Source organism: Lacerta agilis, chromosome 9 (genome assembly GCF_009819535.1).
Source record: "Lacerta agilis isolate rLacAgi1 chromosome 9, rLacAgi1.pri, whole genome shotgun sequence".
Taxonomy (NCBI): domain Eukaryota; kingdom Metazoa; phylum Chordata; class Lepidosauria; order Squamata; family Lacertidae; genus Lacerta; species Lacerta agilis.
In genome coordinates this window covers 23,816,255-23,840,391 of record NC_046320.1, presented here as the reverse complement: position 1 = coordinate 23,840,391, position 24,137 = coordinate 23,816,255, and the positions used below count along the sequence as shown (strand labels likewise).

Below are 24,137 nucleotides of genomic sequence, written 5' to 3'. Positions count from 1 at the left end.
CTTCAGACGAGATCTACCAAATGTCAACTTTTCCTGGAATACAGTAGTTACCATAGTTATGGATAGTAACCATAGCAACTGAAGAACATAATATTACGTCAGTTGTTGGAAAGCTCTCCACTTATGATCCTGCATTTTGTATTCCCTGAAATAGTTTAGAGCCTGAGAAGATGGCAGGAATCTAAATGAGAACACATTTGCTTTACGCTAAGTTGTAGGTGTAAATTAGTGATGCTGGCATCTTATGCATTTCCTATCATTCATAACACAAGCTGAAGTGCATGTCAAACGGAACAAGGAGCCTGATTCCAAACATATACTGTGTGTTTATTGGCAATGGTGTGTGTGTGTGTGTGTGTGTTTTACAGCATGGGAATTCTGAAAGACAGTTCTCTAACAGAAGGTGTTTAATTAAAAAGAAGATCTCTATTGTATTGAAGCTATGGAAAGGATGGCAGTGAAACTGACTGGTTGACACAGTAGCCCTGTTTAGACATTATTCCCACAAATGTTCACAGCATGGGGGAAAGTGCACCAACTTCCATGTCTTCGGGAAAAGATAAGGAACATTCTCGTGTGCATCTATGCACATGCATAGAATCTGGATGTGACATGGGCTAGTTGTGCACAGAGACCCCTTTCAGATCTTCTGCCAAACCCTTGTAGGTTGGGGGTTGATCCAATGGTTGTAACGAGATGAAGGTAGGATTGGGGTCACTGTTCTGTTCCTTCTTATGTGCATTCAGTGAATGTATGCAGGGGAGCTTCTGCATACTGTTAGCATAGTGGCATGGATTATACATAAAGAGGGAGGGAGGAGCAGAGCAGTGGTGGAACATGTCTCAAATTTCAGCAGTGCCTTGTGTAATGCCAAAATTAGGTGCCCCCCACCAATTGCCTTTCATTCCACATCATAGTCATGGTGTTAGTATTCCATTCCCCTGCTGTGCAGATGTGTGGGATTATCAAGAGCCCTCTCTTCCTCAAGCTGAACCCCATGACGAAACACATGGATCTGCCTGTCAGTGTCTTCGAGTCAGTGATTGACATCATCAATGGATAGGCTACAATGCTGTTTGCTGAACTGATGTACACTCTAGCCACAGAGGAGGCCGAGCGCATTGGGGTTGATCATGTGGCACAGATGACAGCGATGGGCAGTGACAAGAACTCCACAGTAGCCGAGCATCTCATTGCCCAGCACAGTGCCATAAAGATGCTTCACAGCCGTGTCAAGATCATCTTGGAGTATGTTAAAGCCTCGGAAGCAGGGGAGGTGCCCTTCAACCACGAGATCTTGCATGAGGCCTTTGCTCTCTGCCACTGCCTGCCTGTGCTGAGCACTGACAAGTTCAATACAGATTTCTATTATCAATGAAATGACGTGTGCCTCATGACATACCTTGGCACCATCACCAAGACCTGCAACACCACAAACTGGCTGCACTCCCCTAAGTCCACCTCTGAGTAGGGAGCCCATGTCCTAAGCACACCCAGATCAAGGAGGACAAGCAGCCAGCAGTTTGTTTATTGACAAAGCATGAACCTACAGTGCTGAAGTGTGCTAAGCTGGCCACATAATGGCTAGGCAGCTGGCAACTGTGTGGTCATGCCCATACACAAACTTAAGTACCTCAGCCTGGTGGCATGAGCACAAGCACCTTGCAAGTTCTCCTACACGGAAGTTACTGCTGTGCTTGCCTCTGCTAGCCCAACCTGGTGCTGGAAGACAGTGAGGATGGTGGGATGCAGCCCACTGTCTTGGGCAACCCCAGCCAATGAAGGTATATGTCTGATAGTTAATTCTTTACTGAGAAAATAAAGCAACTTCCATGGTGCTCTGGATATACACACACACAAACAATTCTAGCCTCTAGTCAGCTGTTCCCAGGTCTGTGCCCTGCAGAGTAGTTGCAGCAACAGTGAGACCATGACCCCCTCACCAGTTTATGTACCCTTGTCTGATTAGGCTCATGAACACAACCTGAACCATATCCTACATGAAAGCAGCTGTTCTTCCCTCTTCAACCCCTCCAGGTTCTAGGAGACAGCTGGGTGGGGAATGGCAGGGATTCAACTGGCTCATCCCTCACCTGAACAGCCTCTTCCTCTGCCTCCAATACAACCTCAAACTGCTCTGAACCTCCCTCTGCCCTGTCTTGTAGGTGGCACGAAACCCCCCAAATTGCTGGTCCCCTCTCCTGGACCAATCTCCTGGCCCCTTGCCTCTGCCACACACTCATCAGAGCCCTGACACCACCACCCTCCCTTCAGGCACCATCTCACCCTCCACTCCAAGCATGTCCTGTTCTTCCTCCAGCTCTGGCTCCTTCCCCATATCCTGCACCTCCTCCCCTGTATCCAACTGTTCAGACCCCTCACCATCCTCCAACTCTGACTCCTGCCTCTTGGGCAGAACGAAACCCCATAAATGGCTTTCCCCTAGATCAGCCTCTAGCCCTCCGACCTCATCCACCCACTCCTCTGCCTGTTTCTGAAAGCCCACAGAAGGGAGAACACCAGCAGGCAATGTGGATGGAGACAGAGGGAAGGAACTAACCACTGATTACCCTTACATGGGCAGGGAACCTACAGGCAAGGTTTGGTGGAGGAATACCATAGAGTAGACCAGGGGGTGGGGAACCTGTGGTTCTTCAGATGTAGCTGGATGAAAATTCCCATCATTATTGGCTGTGCTAGCGCAGGATGATGGTTGTTGGAGTCACAAGAACATAAGAGCATACAGCATAAGACTAGTGTGGTCCATCTAGTCCAGCATCCTGTTCTCACAGCAGCCAACCAGATGTCCCAATGGGAAGCCCATAATTCTGATAGCACCAGTTCCTTTAGCTGGGCTAGGGGAACTGGGGGGGGGGAGTGAAGATGATAGAGAAGAAAATTTTAGGACAATGGCAAGGGAGACAGGGAACTGAGGCTACTGAGATCAATGCATAAGGTTAGGAGGGAGTGTGTGAAATGGTGGGTTTGGATATAAAAATACTATTGACATTGCCAAGAGATGGCTGGTGGTGGTGCTAAACGAATAAGGACAAAGCTGGCAATGAAATAAACAAAATAAGAAATTTTAAATATCACTTTGAATACACTAGCCAATTCTTTCCCTGTGGGATCCCTGCAAGTCAGGAAGTAATTTCCATTTTTCTGAATGAGAATTGTAAGTACCTTCAGCCGAGACAATGAGTTCCATTGGTTGTTGTGACTAAAACTAAGGCAAAGGAGAGAATGTGAGAGTGGAGTCACATGCCTGGAATCATTTTGACTGGGTGACGTACTCAATATATTATTTCCGTTGCTATAGCAATGACTTCTAGGAAGCTGGGCAATTCATTAATTCTCCCTATGAGAGGCAGAATTACTAATTTGTAAACACTAAAGGGTGCTGGTTTTGTTTTTGTTTTTTGTCGTGTCATGGAGTAAGTGTAAGTCATTCAGGATGCTTTTAAAGCTGGCTGAAGTAAACATCCAATCTACCGGTAAATGAGGAAATATGACTAATCTCATGACTTTCACATCACCTGTCCTGATGTGTCCCTCAGACCAAATATGTTTTAAGGACTATTTCTAATCATACTCCATGATGGTCCAGTAACATGGAACCCTCAAGGTTACCTGGGAGGAAGCTCTGATATAGATGTTCCCCGTGCCATTTTTGCCTCTCTCAGGACCTAGGGTGACACTACTGTACATTAAGAATTGTCCAGCTCTGAGGGCCTTCTGGTGGTTCCTTTACTGTGAGAAGTTAAGTTACAGGGAACCAGGCAGAGGGCCTTTTTAACATTGGCGCCCTCCCTGTGGAATGCCTTCCCATCAGATGCCAAGGAGATAAATAATTACACAACTTTTAGAAGACACCTGAAGGCAACCTGTATCAGGAAGCTTTTATTATGTTTTATACAGTATGTGTTATCTAGAGTGGCTGGGACAACCTAGCCAGATGAGCAGGGTATAAATAATGAAATTATTATTATTATTATTATTATTATTATTATTATTATTATTATTATTATTATTATTAAGATAGCCCTCTTAGAGGCCCAGCAGACTGATAGGCTTATTTGCGTGTGTTTCCTGCAGCGTGCCATTGGCATAATAATAGTGCATTAGTGGTGGATTGACACTGGACCACCCACACATCATTCCACTTTATTAGTTGTTTTGCAATGTTTCCCCAGTGTTAATCTACATTATTTCTGTTGGACGGGGCACTCTTGCACTATAATGCAACAGAAGTGGGATTCAAACAGCAACAGCTCAGAACGTTTGTGGTATAAAAGGTTACCACACTTCAGCAGGAAGTTAAGGGACATGCACTCATTGGAAATGAAAGGATGCGTCCCAGCTTTGGTGTATAAATGATAATTACAGTGATCAGACCCCCAGGCACTGTGAGTAGTAACAAAAAACTTCCTGGTGTGGAAAAGCTAATTAATATTTGTCATTTCTCCCAACTGGATATAGTATGACTTTTCTGGAGTGGGATATATGCCATTGTCTGCCAGCAAATACCCATCTGCATTTTACACAGAACAAACAGGTCAGTCACCAGCCAAAAGAACACCAGAAAAGACAATATTCAGGAACCATTCTAGAACATTTCCATCTTCTAGGACTTTTCGGCCTTTCACACAATACTCACATGAAGGACAAAAGTCTATAGAAAAAGAGTTTGGAAGATTCCAGAAGTCGAGGAAGGCTACGTCCATAGAGGTTAATGTGCAAAGGCTTCTTAGCATTAGACGTCCAAGGCTGGGTGGAGTCACGGGACACCAGAGGTGGAGCCAGATACAAAGGAGCCCTTTGTGCATTCTTTTCCCCTTCATGCAAGTTAACTCATGAAGGAGGACCTAACTTCATGAGCAGACATGCATAGGATCCACTGTGAATCAATATCTCACTGTTCTCCAGCAGGTGTAAATGGACTGCATTGTAAAATCATCCCATAAATGTAATGTCACTGATTGTGTATTGTTTGCATCATCTCAGAATTAGAGTAAGAGAACACACTCCACAAAATCAAATCTGAAGTTTTATTTCCTTAAACGAAGAGCTCATGGAGCCATATTAATCTTGGGTTTCTGAAATCCTGAGGCAAATAGAAGCCATTAGTTGTCAAACTGACAATGTCAGCATTTTCTCTTCCCTGAAAGCAAGATTTCAGAGTAGTGAAGAGAGCATCACTTATCTATCACAGTGGATTTCTTCAATGTAAGTGGGTTTAGGATTGGAGCCCATCATCAGCCCTTATAGCCCATCAGTATACAGGTGCAAATATAGAGAGGGAGGGGCATAAAGAGAGAGGCATGACAAAATTGTCCATTAACACACTGCTATTACATTCCAGCATTGTTTTGAATGTCTAAGAATTATATGTCCTGAATCTAAGCAAGGCATCTAAAACAAGTGTATCACTGTGTCTCATGGGTGAAAATGTGCAAGAACAGTTTTTCGCAATGTGCTATATTCATTTTTATAGAGATCCTATTTAGCCCTTGCGCTCTCATAACTTGGTGCAATTTACACAGCAGGCAACTGATTGGTCTGACAAATTTCTGATTTGTTCACTCTGCTGGGGCCCACAATAAATAGTTTGAAAATGCTAAGTAAAAAAAGGAAGGAGTAACAGATGCTGTGCTAAACAGAGAGATGATTGATGAACACTACATAGTTGATTGTTTTGAAGTTAGACTTCTTCTTTTTTGCATCCTGAGAGTGTCTGGGTGGAGATGCAAATCTTCCTGCTTCATATTCTTGAATCATGTTGCTCCCTTTGTTGTCTTGAGATTTATCGCCTCTTCTGACTTGCGAGTATTTATCTCGTTACTGAATTTCCAGTTTCATGGTGGTGTTGAGTAGCTAAATGGTAAGCTCTCACAATAAACTAATGGCATAATTCAGACCCATTACACTCCTCAGGTGACTAATTACCCTCGTGTGACTCTTTGGGCTTAAAAGGGGGAGCGTCTCACTAGTTCATAAATTTTGCTGAACTCTAGGCTGAAAATAAATTCTCAGCGCCAAGTTCCTAACAGAGATGCTTAAGAAATTCAACTTCTGTAAATTCCAATGCAAATGCCATTGATCCTTATCTCCCAGATGAATATGTGGCTCAGAAATAATTTATCCTTCAAATGTCTCAGTTCTCTGAATCTTATGATCTGCTTCTTGGCTCAAAGTATGAACTAAAAGGCACTCAAAATTGATACTTCGGGATAAAATTCATTAATACTGCAGTAGTATGTTTCCTCGGAGGCCATCTCAGAGGCTATAGGATAGCTCATCAGTTCCACTCTGATGTTGGAGAGGGAGATCAGATAGTTCATCCTCCTACCCCACTGTTGCCAAAGCACGAGTGCTGGTATGGTGAATAAGAGGTTGTTTCAGGGCAGATAAGGGACAGGGCAGGCAAAGAATATTTAGACACATTCAGGAGTGTGGCTAAACCTTTCTATCTCCTTTCCTCTCCTTAGAAACACTGAGAGGGAAAACATTTAAAAACTTGGGCAAAAACTTAGACTCCTTCATTATAGAGTTTCCGGTGAATGTTGAAGACACATCTGTGTACCCTGGCTTTTGACACTTGTGGTGTATAGTTTCAGGACTCTCCTTCTGTTGCGCTTGTAATTTGCTTTAAACTGCTTTTAATGCTATGTTTTCATTGTTGCAACCCACTCTTGGGGTGAAGTTTGGGCAATTAATAATAGTAATAATACATAATCAATGAAATAGATGAGGCTACTTTCAAACATGTTACAGAAGTTCCCGGCAGCATTTGAGCCTTGTTGTGATGAGGCCTTGTTGCTATTTGTTCTTTTTATATTAAAATATGCACTCCCTTAAAAGGAGCCATCACGGAACATCTCACATGCCAAAATGAAAAGCAGCAACCCTCACAATTGCCTCCTACTGTCAGGACATCTTGAATCAGCAAGCTATGACTTCATCGTGCTGAATATCATGACAAAGTCAAAGGTGTTTTCCTGAACGCCCTGACCCATTATAATAGCGCCGGCTCAATGCCTGCTGTGCTCAGCTAACGAGTGAGGAAACCTGATAAGAGCATACTGAGCGCAAACGGAGGAAATGGGGAGCAGAATGAATTTGGAGTCGTTCAGAATGCTCCAGTGCTCTTAGGGAGCTTTTCTGATCTGAAGGAGTTCATTTCATGTGGGTGTAACTTTGGTACAGTGTGCGATCTATGCAAAAGTAGACACATTTTACACACACACACACACACACACACACCCAAGCAGACACATCAGCAAAGCTGTGAACTGAAACTAGATATTCATAGCATCTCAAATATGTGTTTGAACTACCAGCAGTGAGTACTTGGACTAGCACAAGACCCCCTGGGGTTCACACGTGTCAGGTGTAGGCATTCAGCTGTCCTGGCTCTTAATAAAAGCCCTGGATCTTGAAATCCCCTAAGACATGTTAACTTCAGTCACTCAGAACCAATTAATACATGTAGGAGAAACACCATCCTAGGAGGACTGTATAGGTTCAGGTAGCAGGTGAGCCATGCAATGTTTTCATGCTTGCCCATATCACAGGCATGTCCAACAGGTAGATCGTGATCTACCAGTAGATCACTGGACATCGGTGGTAGATCACTGGTAGATCATTGACACCCCCCAAAGAAGCTGAACAACTGTGGCTCCCCTAAAAAATGCTCAACATTTTACCTCCTCCCTGAAAAAACTCAACAACTTTGACCCAACCCCCCCCCCCAATGGGCCTTCCTGAACCCCCCAAAAGGGGGTAGATCGCTGCCAGTTTTTAACTCTGTGAGTAGATCGCAGTCTCTTGGGAGTTGGCCACCCCTGCCATATCAGATACTCCCTGCAAGTGCAATGCTGATACAGGAGGTTGGGTGCTTTAAGAACACAGCATGGAGTGTTCCAATTTGCAGTCCACCCCTGCAGCCAGAAGAGGGAAAGTCCTAGGGAAACCACACCATGTGCTTTTCTTGAACAGTGTGTGCTGATGTCAGGAATGAGTTCTCCCCACACCCCAAAATGCCTTCCTTTCCCAGTGGCATGTGCTGTATTTATGGTTAAATGCAATTGTGCAGAACAGGAAGCATATGGACACACTTTGCAAGGAGGAGAAAGAAGCATTATTTAGTGGGTTTGTTGGAGCTTCATAACACTTGTGTTTCTAATTGTCCTAAACAGGCTCAGAATACTTCACCAATCCAAGGTTAACTACAAGACATAAGCTCATCTTTTCATACTCTCTCGTTCGCAAATTTAGCCACATCAACCACCACCATCCATGCTTCCATGTTATTAAGAAAGGTCACCTATGGGTAGGATAAATTTTGATCCTGCAGAATTTAAAACAGTGTCCCAGAGAAAATGCCATAAATGTGTATGGCTTATTGCCAAACAAGTTGGCTTTGGGTGCTAGTTTTTGATACGGTTTGTAAAATGCAATCTGACACGGGCATTTGAATTCAGCAGGGTAGGAATTAGTTAACATTTCTTTTCATGTCTTATCACTGAAAAGGGAGTTATTGAACGGGTCTGCAGGAGCTGTATGTGTTTTGAAAGTTTTATATTATTCCAAAGCTGCTGTCCATTCTTTGTACAAATAGCTGGGGTAAAGAACCATGATGTGGAATGAAATGGGGGCAGGGAATCAGGAGACATGAGCAAAGGTTTGGAAGTCATTCCTTCTTGTTTCACTATCAGTGATGACACAAGGGTATAATGCCATGGTGGAAATGCATTACAGTATATTAACATTCTACTAAACGTTAGAAGAGTTGTGGTGACAGAGGAACATGTTTGCATCTATAGTGGCCATGCTCAAAAGTAATCAGATATTGGGCTAGATCTTGAGTTTAATCCTATACATGTCTATTCATTAAGTTCAATGGGACTTACAACCAAGTGTTATTAGATTGCATCTTGAGCCTCCAGTCATAACACCACCTACCTGGGAGTAGGCCCCATTTAATTCAGTAGCACCTACTATTGAGTAGACATGGTTAGGATTGTATTGTTTGTTACAAAGTTCAATAATGGGTATACAATCCTCTTGAACCCATTTGTGGATTTGTTGGGTTACTTGGAGAAAGAGAAGTTTCAAGTGCACCAAAGGAAATAGTAGACCTTCAGGGGAAGGGGCAGAACGCATGCTTTCATGCAGACGATACCAGGTTCAAACCCTGACAACTCCAGGCAGGATAGGGAATATACTCCCTGTCTGAAACCCCAGAGAACTGCTGCCAGTCAGTGTAGCCAAATGATTTATGCCATTTAGAATTCGTTTGTACTCAGATTTAAGGGTGAGTTCTAGGAAAATTGATTCCCATTGCAAGTATATGTTGAACTCAGGAGGAAGGGGTGTGTGTTAAAGGCCTGGTGGATTCCTTCCTGTGATTACAATGACACTCACAAAAAACATAAGCCAAGTTTAAAACATGTTCAGAAAGCCTAAACATAATTTGTAATATATTGTGTACAATACTTTCAATAAGTTTCATCTCTGGTCACTCAGTAAAAATAATTAGTATGTGAAAAATTGTGGTGAAATGAATGGTTAATGAAGTGTTCGTTAATGTATTGCTTTTTGTAATGAAAAAATAAATCTTCAAATGGGAAAGTAGTTTAAAAGAAGTCAGGAAAAACATTTTTAAAGATTCCATTCAGCAGTTCATATGCATTAATTTGGAGGCATTTTTTAACACACAGCCAAGCAAAGAAAACAAAATACGTCTTTAAAATTATTGCTATATTTAGCAGGTTGTTAACATCACCAACATGCATATTTTCCTGTGAATTCATATTTAATACAAATATTTTAAAATACCAGATCTGAAAATGCTAACCATTTTAATAACTGACCTTTCCCCCCAAAATATAGTCCTTTGGCATAGCAAACAATATTTTCACAATTATAACAAATACATATTTTAGGCTGTCATCCTATACTTCTTTAGCTGGGAGCAAGTCCCATTGAACTCAATGGGGCTCACTTCTGCGTAGACTTTAATACTAATTTGTTTCTTATACCTCGCCCATCTGACTGGATTACCTCAACCACTCTGTGCAACTTCTGACAAAATATAAAGGGACAAAACAGAACTGTTAATTCCTCCAATAACCTACACTGATTACTCCTAGCAATTATTTTAGGGCATGTACATTTTCATTTTCAATTTGATCTACCAGTTTGTACAGGGGGAATGAAAAAGAAACCATCTCTTCAAAAAAGATTCTAAATACTAATCAGGCTACTGAAACTACATTTATGCTACTTTGCCAGATGCATCATAAAACATTACTATATTATTAATAATAAGAATATTGTTTAAGTAAGGCAAGATTTTTGAAAGAATTTAAATAGTGTATTTCTCTTATATGATTAAAATCAGATGGTCTGGCCACCTTATTGTTCTGATATCACTAAATACAAAGCAATGTCAATACACAACAAAACATCCTCTAAGGATGGAATCACATTGGAGGAAGCTGTGATCTAGAATTTACTTGGTCAATCATACCACATGATGTCACAATAGGAGAGCACTGACTATTTACACAGTGGTTTGATTGGCAAGAATGGTTTGAGTGTAAACAATGGTGAGTCAAGTGCCTTGAGAAATGCATTGACTAGTTTGTTCTTACCTAGAAAAGTTGTTGTTAATTCTGTTGCAGACTTAAAGTGAGCTAAGAACAACACACAAGGCTCTTGTTTTTAAGATAGAAACACCTATTTTGTTGCACGTGGCAGTTTCAAGTATGTACGAATGTATATTCATTTGCCGTATGAGCTACATTAAATTGCACAGTAATATTATGCCTCAGGAAATAGATTTTTTTAATCGTATGCCTAGATCTTACAGAGCTCTATAGAGTATGGTGAATATTTAGTGCTTGAAAAGGCATTGTATCTAGTGATGGAAACAAAATATTTGAGAATATAGTATATAGAAGTGATTTGATAAATCCGTTTAGCTATACTTTACAATTATAACTTACAACTAAAAAAAAATCAAACTATTCCCCCACCCTACTTGACTTAGAGATGGTTTGAACTTATACGCAGCATCATGGACCATGCTTGAAGATACAGGTTAGTGGGTGACGAAGGGGCAAACTGCATGTAACCTGAACTGCACAGTTCTGCCCTGAATGCAGCTCCCCAAACAAATACACCACTTGTCAGCATGGAGGCCCCAATCCAGACCATAGCATGGGATTTAACCCTTTCTCGCCCACTGCAGTCTGTATCTGGATCAAGGTCCTTCGGCCTGCAGTTTGCATTGCAAGAAAAGCTCCCACTAGTTTCTTAGGGGTAACTTTTGTTTGGTTATTTTGCCATGCAAATTACAAATGATGATGATGATGATGATCACAGGTTTATGCTTTCCCAGAAATGTCTGTTTCCCTCCAGGCTGATAACGACAGGTGCTATATGGAACAACGAGGTACGCTAACAGATTATTGCCAGTTTCTGGCACGAGGTTCATTGATGAAAGGAAGAGCCAAGTCCTAAGAAAACAAGAAAAACCGTGCTGGACCTGAACCAAAGACCCATTTAGCCCAGCATCCTGTACTCACAGTGGCCAACCAGATGCCTCTGTGACACCTGCAACCAGGACGCAAGGGCAACAGCACTCTCTTTCATATTCTACCCCTTCTGTTAGGAGTATTTTTAGGTTTGGAAATACTGTATTGCAAGATGCTAAATTGAAAATATTAGTTTTTCATCCACGTACGCTAATTTAGTCTTTTGATTGTCCTCTAGGTTTTATAGCACAGGAATGCAATTTAGTATGCATCTCTCTAATCTCAATACTTCAAAAGATCATTTGAACAGGCAACCGCCATATTATGACCGAGAAGATGCTCCTCGGTTTCTTTTTTGAAGTGAGACTCAGTGACCCGCCTGCCTCACCATTCCTTATCAGCGGTGGGGGTGGGGGCTGAAAGGCCTTTCATCCTTGGTGCTCACTGTCCAGATTCTACACACATACACACACCTGAGTGCTTCTGGAGGCTTTGTTCCTCCATAAAATTAAGAGTTTCCCTGCCATACAGAACTCTTTTCAACAACTTGTCATCCTGTGGTTTAGCGATGTATATACTCTGATAATTTAACAGCAGTTCCTTGTATCTTTAAAAAATATATATTATTTCTAGTTACATGTATTTATGCTTATGCTTTGCAGCATTAGATTATAGTTTACGAAGATTGGGGTGGTGCTTTGTTTTTTTGTTGTTTAAAAATCCAAGTAACATGTCTTTGTTAGTTCCAATCCATCTCTAGTGCTTACTTAAACAAAAGATTTATAATGATTTGCTCTTTAATTCCATAATAGCCTACAGTTGTATATCAGCGAATCACTAGGAATTACTCAACCGAAGGAAAAGAATACATAAACCCCAATAATTTCAAAGGGAGATATTAATTGCATGCTTAACTATCCCTCTGGCATTGATGGGTCTGAGGTGCTTAACTTTGGCTGGATCATGTCCACTGTATTGAAACATAGCATGTAGTGCAATAGGAGGAACTTTACCTTAAAAACTGTTACTTTGGCTCAAAAATACTATACATATAATCTCATCTGAGTGCAATTGTACATTAGAGGACCAGTGTTTAATTGCAGAGCTTGAACCATGAGGCTAACAGATTTGACATTTGAGTACATCAGAGTGTCTATAAATTGTCAGTTAACAAGGTTTCTTTTTTCACACTGAGTCAACCTTGACTAAATTGTTGTTTGTGATCAGTGGCGAGGGCTTGCTTTTCATCCTGTCGACTGCATCATTTGAGCTGTCCTGGAAGAAAATTTTTGCTGTACAAATTGTCACAATAATTCGTTTGTATTCTCGTCTAAAATTCTGGTTCAGAAGTCCATAGATGATAGCATTAAGGCAGCTATTGAAGTATGCCATGTAGTAACTGGAAACAAACAACCACTCTGGAATTTGGGGAATTATTGTTTCTGGGTTGACAGCCACCGCAAGGCCTATAAAATTCAAAGGAGCCCAGCAGACGGCAAAGAGTACAAACACCACAAACATGGTGACAAAGTTCCTAAAGTCATGTGGCTTTAGTTTGGGTTTGTTGTCAGGTTTAACTCTCCTCCGTACCTGAATGACCAGGATCCATATCCTCAAGTAGCAAAATGTAACTATGGCTATTGGGAGCATGAAATGGAAAAACACAACAGCTATTGTGTACGCAGAGCTCACCGACTGGGAGAAGGTGCATGAGTAGATCCTGGCATCATACTGAAGGGACCCAACAAAAAGATTGGGCACAATGGCAACAAATGTCAGGACCCAAATAAGGATGACATAGAACAAAGAGTTCTTGTCGCTGTACAGCTTGTCGTACTTGAGGCTGTGGCAGATGTAGCAATATCGGTTAATTGCAATTCCAGTAATGTTGAATATGGATCCAATAACACTCAGGCCCATAAGAAACCCACTGATCTGGCAGTGGATGTATCCCAGGTTCCATCCATTGTGAAAGATAGATGTCAGGACCAGAGGGTATGGGTAGATTGCCACAACCAGGTCAGCGATGGCTAGGCTGACAACGAAGACATTGCCTGAAAATGAAGCATACAGAAATTGATAAATTAACAATGGTAGGGTTTGTTTTAACCAAAACACATTCCAGTTGACCTCCCAACTTCATACATCTATCTAACAGCTTTTGCACACGACAGAAATAACACATTGCCTACATACATAGCTAAGTGAAGTGTTAAAATCTGAAAGGGATACAGTGGGCTGTTCCACTTTGGACTGCAGATGAGAGGGTGGGGTATCATTTTGAATGTCCCCATATATTATAAACTCACTGAGGGGGGGGGAAGTAGTTCACTCCTTGCTGTGCTAGTTTGCTATTTGCAAGGAATTGGGCGTTTCTTCCTTTTACTTTTTGGATGTGGTTGTTTTTACAAAGAAGTGCATTGAAAAAATTCTCACCACCACCTTTGCTGCAGTCTGAAGCCACCATGCCCATACCACGTTCCCCACCACTTTGCCCCCTCCCACTTGGTAACTGGCCCCTCCCACTTGGTCTGCCCTGCCCTGCCAACAACTACAGGTCTGAAGTCATAAAATATTTGTACCACCTTGTTCTGATACATGTGTAGATCCAGCCTGAGATGTTCAATTTCTAAGAATAGAAGAAGTTCATAGAACCAGAGAATCATATTGCTAGAAGCGGTCTTGTAGCCATCTAGCCAAACCCCACTCCTCAATGCAGGGAATCCAGTTCTAGAGCTTCTGCACCAGATGGCTATCCAACCTCAGCTTGAAAACATCCAAGCAAGGGAGAACCCACACTATCCCTTTAAGTAACTAGTCCCATTACTGAACTATGCTGATGACCAACAAAACTCTTCAACCTTATTTAAGCTCATTAGATCTAGCCCTGCCCTTTGATACAGTAGGAAACAAGTTCTTGTCCTCTTCTATTGACAGCCCTTCAGGTATGTGAAGGGTGCTATCATGTCTTCCTTTACCCCTCCAGGCTAAATATATCCAATACCTTTGGCCTTTCCTCACAGGATGTGTATTCTATGCTGCTGTCTAATTCCACAACAGTAGGATGAGGAAGAAAAATCACAGGGAAGTGAGGGAAATCCCAAAAGTGCAATACTAGAAACAAATGACCACCCGCAGGCTTTCAAGCTAATAAAGCACTATTCTTTCCATCTAATTTGTTTATTAAATGTATATGGGCATTTTCACCAAATGGTTCCCCAATAAAAATCGCCCTATAACACAAATCAACATTTTGCCAACAGTATCCAGAAATAGTTTTATCTGCAATCTAGCCTCTCTTGAAAAGTCAGGAAAAGTATTGTGTAATGCTTCAGAAGTGATGGGCACCTATTACGGTTAGACTTGGTTATTTTATACATGCTGACATTTTCCCATGCAGACTCTTTTTCTTTACTATAAAAATCCTGCGGGTACTTTAAAAAACAAACCACTACCCAAGGTAGTGTTAATATTAAAATAATAACTGGTGCAAATTCTGAGTGATGGTGCAGTTAGACATTGCTGATAACCCACTTGAAGGTGTTGCAGGTGACAATAGAAGAGTATTAGCCATAGTTTTAGAAGACATCTCACACCAATGGTACCAAGTAGTATGGGAAACAGCCCTACTAGAAAAAATAACCAGTAACCTGATACTGACACGGGGACAAACAGAAGAAGACACCTTCATCTACCGACAGCATACAAATCAATATGGCTAACCTGATCCAAAACACCCACCAACCCCCACTCACACAGGAAACCAAAGATCATCACAGCCAACCACAGATGAACAATCATACCCTACGCCAATCCTGACCTCTCTCACCGCCAAAGAAACACAAGCGAACAACAGAGAACCTACACAATCAACGCTGACACCAAACCCTACATATATTAAGGAAAATAGAAACATCGTCACCCCACCTCACCCACCCACCCCAACCCGCCCACCTCTTTCCCCCTTCTCTCCCTAATGTCTCAATAACCAAAACCGATTTGTAAAAAGGTTACATGGAAAAAATACGAGAGAGACATTGCACACACTTTTGTAAATCAAGAAAATCTTAAATAAATAAATAAATAAAAGAAGACATCTCACACACTGTCAAGGAGCTGTCAACCGGCCAGGTCAACCACAGGGCAGGTACACACACACACACACACACACACACGAGCCACAGAAAGCAATTAGCTCTTTATTAACAGAAAATACCAACACAGCAGAATCCTCTGGGATGTTGCTGAGACTGACCACTAGTTCCACCCTCCCCTTCTAGCCTTTCACTCTGCATCCCTCCTAAGCAGAAGAAAGCTGCATCGAGGGAGTGAGCTCCTTCTCTGGGCCTGTCTGGCATGTTGCTTAGCAATGTACAGGACCCTCCTCAAGCAGGGTGTCAGAGGAGAGGAGAGTCAGCAGGCCTGGGACTGTCTGTGCTCACACTGCAACTCTCAGCCTCTAACTCTGTCTTGGAAGGCCCTCCCCTTCCTGACCTCCCTTGATCGCTCAACCCCCCTGCTTCTAGCACCTCCTAGCTTATCTCTTCTGCAGACTGCTCTTGAGTGTGCCTCCACCAGGATCTGGGATCTAAGTTGCCCTCTTTGGAGCCCTCCCCGAGGGGGGGGTGTCTCTTGGACAGGAAGCTCTCACCACTCTTCATCAACCAGCCAGTCCCTGTCACATACCAAAATTCATCTCGAGCTGCAAGTAGCTATTCCTAACTAGTTGTGCATAGCTGTGCAGAGCTAGTTATATCAGAATGCAATCTAAACCCGGGAGTAAGCTCCACTGAACATAATGGGGTTTACTTCTGAGTAAGCATGCAGAGGACTGCCCTCTCAAGTGTGCATCCAATAAAAAGCAATGCAATGCAGAGAGTCAGCAATTGCAAGGCCCCCAGTATCCACATTGCCTGCCAGCCTCTGGCTCAGCTGGTTGCACACAGCTCTGCATGACTGGAGCTTGGTCAGGGCACCAGCCTTTCAGTTCACCCTCTGAAATGTCACTCCAGCCACGAAGAGCTAAGGAAACACTGTGTGAACTCCACACCTACTCTAGGGAAGTTTTATTCTTTTTACAGTTGGTATCCTCTCCCTCAGATGTGGAATGCCTATTTTAGAATCCAGGTTCTATATATAAACCTGACTTGTATCAAAAATTCCATGTGCACATTAAATTTTAATTATGTGACGGGGGCCTGTGGGATTGACTTCTGATTAACAAATTAAGTCTGGTACTGCAGGTGGCCTTGCAAGAGAATGTGAATGGTTTCAAACTCAAGCATTCAAGCACGTGTCTTCCAACATATCTCCCCATCTAAAAATAGGTCTTACATGTTACATTATTTAGCAATTTTCACAAGGCTCTATTTTTGTTGCTCAGCCGGGAGAGTTCTACAGCAGTCACGTTAGTGGGCAGCAGAGTGACTGCTTGGCAGAAGGTACAAGTGGAACATGCCAGTCATGTAGGAAGGGACCCAGATAGCTCTGGGGGCAGACTGCTCCAGACACAAGCCTTCTAACTAGACTTGACCACCTGCTAAAGCCTGACCATCAAGCTAAAAATGAGACCAGAAGGGCTGCTCATGAGATACCTCAAGATTCAAGATCCCTAGAATCCTAAGAGTCCTACTGCACACACCCCAATCCAACCCACCCTTATTTGCTGGTACACGTTGAAGGTATTCCCTTCCTTCTCTTTTTGAAACTTTAGGCTGGGATTGTAAACAGATTACAGGGAGTGCCATTTGATAAAAGACCAATCTTGAGCAAAGCATAATCCCCTTGAGTCCCCTTGAGTAAAAAGGGATTAGATGCTGCACAATCATGCAGGCGTTGGGTTTGAGAGACTTTGCTGAGGATTTATTTAGTGTGCTGTTGGGAGTAAATATTAGGGGTGGAAAGGAAGTTGATTATGCAAGTCTAATTATGGGGAAACTTTATAAATATGAGTTAAATCATAGTTGTATAGTAAATTATGGGTGGGGTTTCCTTGCTTCTTTGTATTGTGAGAGGAACAGTGTCTGTATGTTTACATTGCAATGTAGCTGAAACAAATTCCAAGTATGTTGGAAAATGTACTTGGCCAATAATAAATTATTCCTATTCCTATTCCTATTCCTAAATCAAAGCCACACATCTGATCGTTTTCCTACAAAGACTCTTGTAATTTTGCAAAGTGCCGACCACCATGCTTCCTAGGGAAAAATATATTTCACCTTAAGTTGAATAAGGTCCAGAATATTTGGTTTGGAAGAAACTATGGGGTAAAACGCATTTTGAATTCTTTGGTGCCTTGTGGAGACTTCAGATGCTAGGAACTTCTGGCAATATATTACCACTCATTTCAATATCTACAGTAATCACCGATGAACAGCACAATGTAATTGCAGTCTGGCAGATATTTGAAGTACTGTGTGCTGTGTAAACCTTAATCTGTTATGGTATTCAAGACGAATAGTTTCTTGTCTTTCTCAGTTTATCTCAGCTAATCATTTTGGAAGTGTGTTGAGAATTTCACAGCTGTGTATATTTTCATTTTTATCCCTAATATGGAGACATCCAATGCTAAGAAGACAACATTGTGTTTGTTCTCAGTAAGGCTTAAAACATGTGACACACACACACACACGCGCGCCATCCTCATACCTATATTGCTCAGGAATTCTAAAAAAAACCAAAGGAATCAGTGCAATTTTGAAATAAGCAGCTTAAATCAGTGAAGTTGTGAAAGGTTCAGCCTGCCTTCTTATATCCAACCATCCAACCATAGAGGACAACCTGCTCCTTGTTCTCATGATCCACCATGAAAAATGTGGTTATGATGACTTAAGGTATCCAAATGCAAGGCAAACAGACAACTTTCTAAAATATGTGGTAGATAATACACACCAAACTTTGAGATCACAATTAGGCTGAGTAAGAAGAGCACATTATTAATGCTTTATTTTTCTGCCATTTGTCCACCAAAAACACTCCTTCAGATGTTTCCCCACTCACAGCAAAAGATAAAGGCAGATAGTAGATAGATGTTCTGCAATACACAAGTTTGCAAAACATGGCATGCATTGGAATCCCTGGAAGAGTATGCACTTGCAATTCTGTTCTCGCCTACATGCATGCAACAGTGCTTGTGAATAAATATTGTGCACTACTAACTATATGCACAGAGGTTCTCCATGCCCAGCTTGGGAACTGGGAAAAGCTGAGAGCCTCCCTTTATTGCATAGAGACTTCTCAACTCAACTCAACTCATTTATTTCGGCTTTAAGCCCATAAAAGTATTTGTGAATACTTCTTTACAGGAAAGCCAACAAACTCTCAATAGGTTGCTGTTTCAGAGTACAATTGTTCCAGTACTCAAGAGCAGTATATTTCCCTTTCCCATTGGACAAATCTGATATTATTCTAAGTCAAGGTGCACATATTGTTCTAAGACAGTCAAGGTGCATTTCCTCACATTCATATTAGTATCTTCAGCATTCCTCCCTCCCTCCCTCTCTTGCTCTCTTCCTCAGAGACAGTTTTAGTTTGTAACCCCTCAAGGGGTAAGGCCAGTGCTTGTTCGCATAACTGAATAAGGCATTCTGTACATTGGATGATACTGCATAAATATATATAACAAATCTTACAACTGATGTATTTGTTGGAAGTGCAACTTCAGGGATCATTCAGTTTGCAGTTTAAGGGTTAATCTGGTTGTCAGTAAGCAAACTAGTCAAAAGGAGGGGGGTGGAGGTGTTTCTTAGCAACCAGGGAGGTAGCATGATTCTTAGTGAGGTAACTGTGATTGCTTGCTGGGAGCTTTACTCTGAATATTTAGTTGATTCTAACCCAGTTCTCAACAAGGCCTGCCCCTAAAAGACTAAACCCCTCTGTTTCTTTCTCTTCAAGTCAAATACTGTTTTGTTTAGTTTGCTCTGTGAAGTGTCACCAGAATTCCTCTCTGGGTTCCATCTGCTTTAATTAAGTGATTCTGCTAATTGTATCATCATTCCTATTAAACGCAGCTCAAACAAAGCCATAATCCACACACAATATAACCAGTGGCATAGGAAGCCGCTCGGGCACCCGGAGCGGCAAACATGACGTGCACCTGGGGGTTGTCGCTACGTAGTACGCATGCGCAGCGTCACTACATACAACACATGCGTTGTACATAATGACGCCGCACATGCGCTGTACATAGCGGGTTGCCGGCAGCGGCACTCCAGCGCCGTACGGACAGTGCCGGGATCCTCTGCTCACAGCTGCAGCCGCAAATGGAGGATCCTCTACATGCGGCTGCAGCCATGAGCAGAGGATCCTGGCACTGTCCATATGGCGCTGGAGCACCGCTGCCGCCAAACCGCATGCCTTGTCATCCCCAGAGACTTGGCACCGGGAGCACACCGACCCCACCGATCCCCCGTTGCTACGCCACTGAATATAACAATGCAATTCTCCATACAGTGGAGAGGAAAGACTTAAGATAGCAGGTAAGCGCTGGAACAACCCTCTTGAGTAAGCATTGGGACTACCAAGACAAAAACCACTACCACCACTACCACCATTCCTAGCCATGAAAAAATGGTTCCCATCAGCTAAATTGGTTTTGCCTCAGTGATGTTACTGGGATATCCTAGACTCACTGCTTCTGAAACTTGGAGAAAAATAGGCTGCATTACTCAGCAAGGATAGATTTGCTTGCCAAGCACCCATCTTTCCAGCCCCCTACTAGGAATAGGCAGATCCATTACCAGTCAAAACTAAATTTAAAAATTCCTTAGAGACCAACTAAGTTTGTTATTGGTATGAGCTTTCATGTGCATGCACATCTCTTCAGATACACTGAAACAGAAGTCACCAGACCCTTATATATAGTGAGAGGGTGGGGAGGGGTATTACTCATGTATAATGACATACATGATAAAGCTATTTTTAGCAGTCTCACCCCTTGCTTTTTCCTGTAAGACCAATTGCAGTCATTAACAGTCATCAACAGGTTTACCACACCTATCAGCTAATCACCCATTCCCACCACCCTTCTGAGTCGTACCCCTCCCCGCCCTCTCACTATATATAAGGGTCTGGTGACTTCTGTTTCAGTGTATCTGAAGAAGCGGGCATGTACATGAAAGCTCATATCAATAACAAACTTAGTTGGTCTCTAAGGTGCTACTAGAAGGATTTTTTTTTTTTTACTACAGTAGACCAACACGGCTACCTACCTGTAATGATTACCAGTCAATCGCAGTTCTGCATCAGAATTTGACTAATTCTATCCTGATACATTTTCATGTGGGTTTTGTGAAGTAGAGTACTACTATCATTATGCATGAATAAATCAACCGTGCCCGTGTGGGTGCCTATATTAATTGTTCTTGTGGTTGTTATTAATAACAACAATAGCTGCTAGCATGATCTATACACCTCTCTAGTTTCTTGTATTAGAAACTGCTGTCCTTAGTGCTCTGAAGATGCTTTCTATATACGGTGGTCAGTGGTATGGAAAATTTGTCTTACCAGGAAAGGTTGATGTAACTGGGTATGCATAGCCTGGATATGAGTTAAATGAAGGGAGATGTGCAGGGGCTGTCACATCCAAGAGGGCAAAGATTTATTCTCTGCAACCATGAAAAGCAAGGTTGAATCTAAGGGGCTAAAGTTACATGGCGGAAAATTTTGGCTAAAACTTAGGAGCAACCCATTTATGGTAAGTGCAGTATGGCAATGGAGTCAATGACTATAGAAGTCAACCCAACTCTGAACTGGTGGTGGCCACAAAATACAGTGTGCACCTTCTTCTGCTTTAGTTAAGGCATTGTGCAGCAAACCATGAATTTCATTGCCTCTGCTTCAATAAGCAAAGCAGGATCAGGCAGTTTGTCTCTCAAAATAAATACAAGTAGAAAAATGCAAGGGGGAGAATGCCTTTGAACATAAACCGAAGGGTTATATATAGACAGCTAAAGATAGTTTCATTTTAAATATTCAGTAAGAACACAGTTGTTCTCCCTCTGAACCTTCGCTTTAAGTTCACCATCCTTTTTTTAGATACACATGTAGAGTCTACAGACCTGCTTTATTATTTAAGAAGATCTAACAAAGCAGAAAAACAACAAGGAAATTCTCCACTTAAGGAGCTAAAAATAGAAAGAACGCACCGACAGGAAAAAATATGGGATAATTAACTCTGTGTATAAATTGGAGGCAATCTAGGTCTGAACTTTTTATGTAATTGAAATCTGTAAGTAATTGTGGCATGTGAGACAAAAGTTCCACCTGCTGCTATCGACTGGCAATGCATATTGTTATGTTTTGTTTGAAATACACATCATTTGAACATAACTCATCACACCATCTAAGCCCAAGGGCAGTGTGGCCAGGTACAACTTGTTGCCTAAAGGCTGCATTCATCTCTCCAAGCTGTTTAAAATTAGTTATAAATGTAGGAGCTGTTTCTCTATTAAAACAACAACAACAACAACTGCACAATAGATATTCTAAAGTGCTTCACAACCTCCCTTTTCCCTGAGAAAGAGACAGTCACATGCCTCCCTCTCTGCCACTGTCACAACTGCAGCAATGCTCCCTCGATGTGCATGAGTTGGATACACTGAGAAGAATTGTGCATGCCAATGTATGAGCATACAGCTCCTCTGTGTGACAACAGACCCTGACTGGGCCAGAGTCAAGTGGAGGCTCTCTATATGCACATAGAACTCTGTGTGTATATTAAATGTGCAGATTTTATGAAAGCATAGCATCAGAACACAGCTGAAGACTGGGCTAAACACATGTCCACACAGCCCTCTCCACAGGTCCTTTCTCTATGCATGGAAGAGGTTGTGGGAACTCCTATGCTGTTGCTGTGCTAGTTGAGGTGTGGGTGCTTTGCATGTGGTCCAGTAGATTCCTCACAAGCTAAACATGTGAACTGACTCAGTTGAAAGGTTTGGTATGCGAGGTGATAACACAAGTTGCGTCTATGCTGTTTGCTTCTGTTTTTTCCCCCTTCCATTCATCATTAGTTATATTCCAAATTTTCACATGTTATTTTAACTTCCAAAAGGTTCCCTTTAATAATAATTAAATAAACCAAAATAATAAAAAATTAAAAATAGCAATGCACATACAGAGTATGAAAATAGCTGAAATACAACAAAGAAACAGTCACTGAGAAAATAATGATACCACATTCAGGGTGATGAATTGAGCAGTGGGTATGATTCCTCAAACAGTTCTTTTCTAGATTTTCCGAAATTTATTTTCCCTTTGCGGTGTGGTAAATAGGGTGTTAGTGAGCTGCCAATTATAGGAGTTCTTGTATCCATCCCTTAATGTCTGGTGTGTTTCTGTGAGATTTACAGTATTGCTGTCAGCTTAGCTCTATCGAACCAACTCCCCCTGTTAAGGCTTGCTTTGTTTAATAGCTCATTTGCACATACGAGTCACCTGGTAATGGATATGAATTGGTGAACTGGCTGATGTTCTATGGGGTGATGTGCCTACAATCAAGCAAGAATAGCTCGCTGAGCCAGAAGAACATTTTAAAATGGGATAGAAAAATGTCAGAGAGGTTCATAAACAAGGAAGCAAGTAAAATACATCTCAGAGACATTATATCCGCAATATGTCACTTACAATCTCATTTTTAGTTTTACTGAGGCTGTAACCACACATACCTAGGAGGAAGCCCTGTTGAACTCATTGTCATTTACTTCTGAGTAGACATGCCTAGAGTTTCACTGTGAAGTTTTAACTATGATTTCTGTAAGTGCTAGAATCAATGTTCAATTATGGAATTGGATTTTTTAAAATGTAGGCTAATGATCCAATTGTCTGTGCTGAGGCAACAGGTCTATAAGACTGAGCAGTAGGATCCAGGTCTGGCCCTATCATGAGGCAGAGTGAGGCAGTTGCCTCAGGTGGCAGCTGCTGAGGTGGGGAAAGTAGCCAGGCCAGAGCTGTGAGTTTTTTCTGAGGCAGAAAAAACTACAGAATTAGAGGCAGAAGCTGAAGCAGGAGAGTGGGAGGAGGGGGCCAAGAGACAGAGATGAGTAAGACTGGTGAAGAGTCATGGGTGTCTCCTCCTCCTGTTGTGACATGCTCCTCTTCCCCCCATCTCCCAGAACCAGAAGAGGGCTGAAATGGGTGGAGCAGTGACAGGCTTCACCAGGTGTAGTCTCCAATTGCTTGGGGAAAGCCCTGGAGAGGAGGGGACTTAGACGGCTGTGGGGAGGTGAGGACTTTCAGTATCAGCAACTCATTCATGGGAAGAGGCCTACCATGGATGAGCCACTCCAAGTTAACTCCAAATTTGAATGGTGTGAGTCACTGCTGGCCTGCTCTCTGACACATGGCTATGGAGGTTGTCATGACAAGCAGGAGCATTTTAAAATATACCACTGCATTTATAGCTAATTTCAAGGACACGGGATGTGGTTGTTTTTTCTCCAGGCCCTTTTTGTGGCATCCATCAAGGCCATTGGACTCCACAAACATACATATATACCCTCCAATTTCCTTCAGCACAGAATCTGTTACTGAGGGTTTTCTCTTTTGGAGCCCTAGTGCTCTCAATTTTCTCTTCAAACAACACAGGTCATAAGA

At 42.1% G+C, this 24,137-nt stretch overlaps 1 protein-coding gene and 1 pseudogene across 1 annotated transcript in view; one reads left to right on the top strand and one right to left on the bottom strand.

The window, feature by feature from the left end:
* Positions 1 to 919: 919 nt before the first annotated feature.
* On the top strand, positions 920 to 1,471 carry LOC117053204 (annotated as a pseudogene).
* A 9,383-nt stretch (positions 1,472 to 10,854) lies between these two features.
* MTNR1A (melatonin receptor 1A) overlaps positions 10,855 to 24,137 on the bottom strand; it is a 67,457-nt gene continuing 54,174 nt past the window's right edge. The window contains exon 2 of the mRNA XM_033160356.1: positions 10,855 to 13,597. Coding sequence (XP_033016247.1) covers positions 12,729 to 13,597 — 869 coding nt within the window. The 3' untranslated portion in view covers positions 10,855 to 12,728. The remainder of the gene's footprint in view (positions 13,598 to 24,137) is intronic.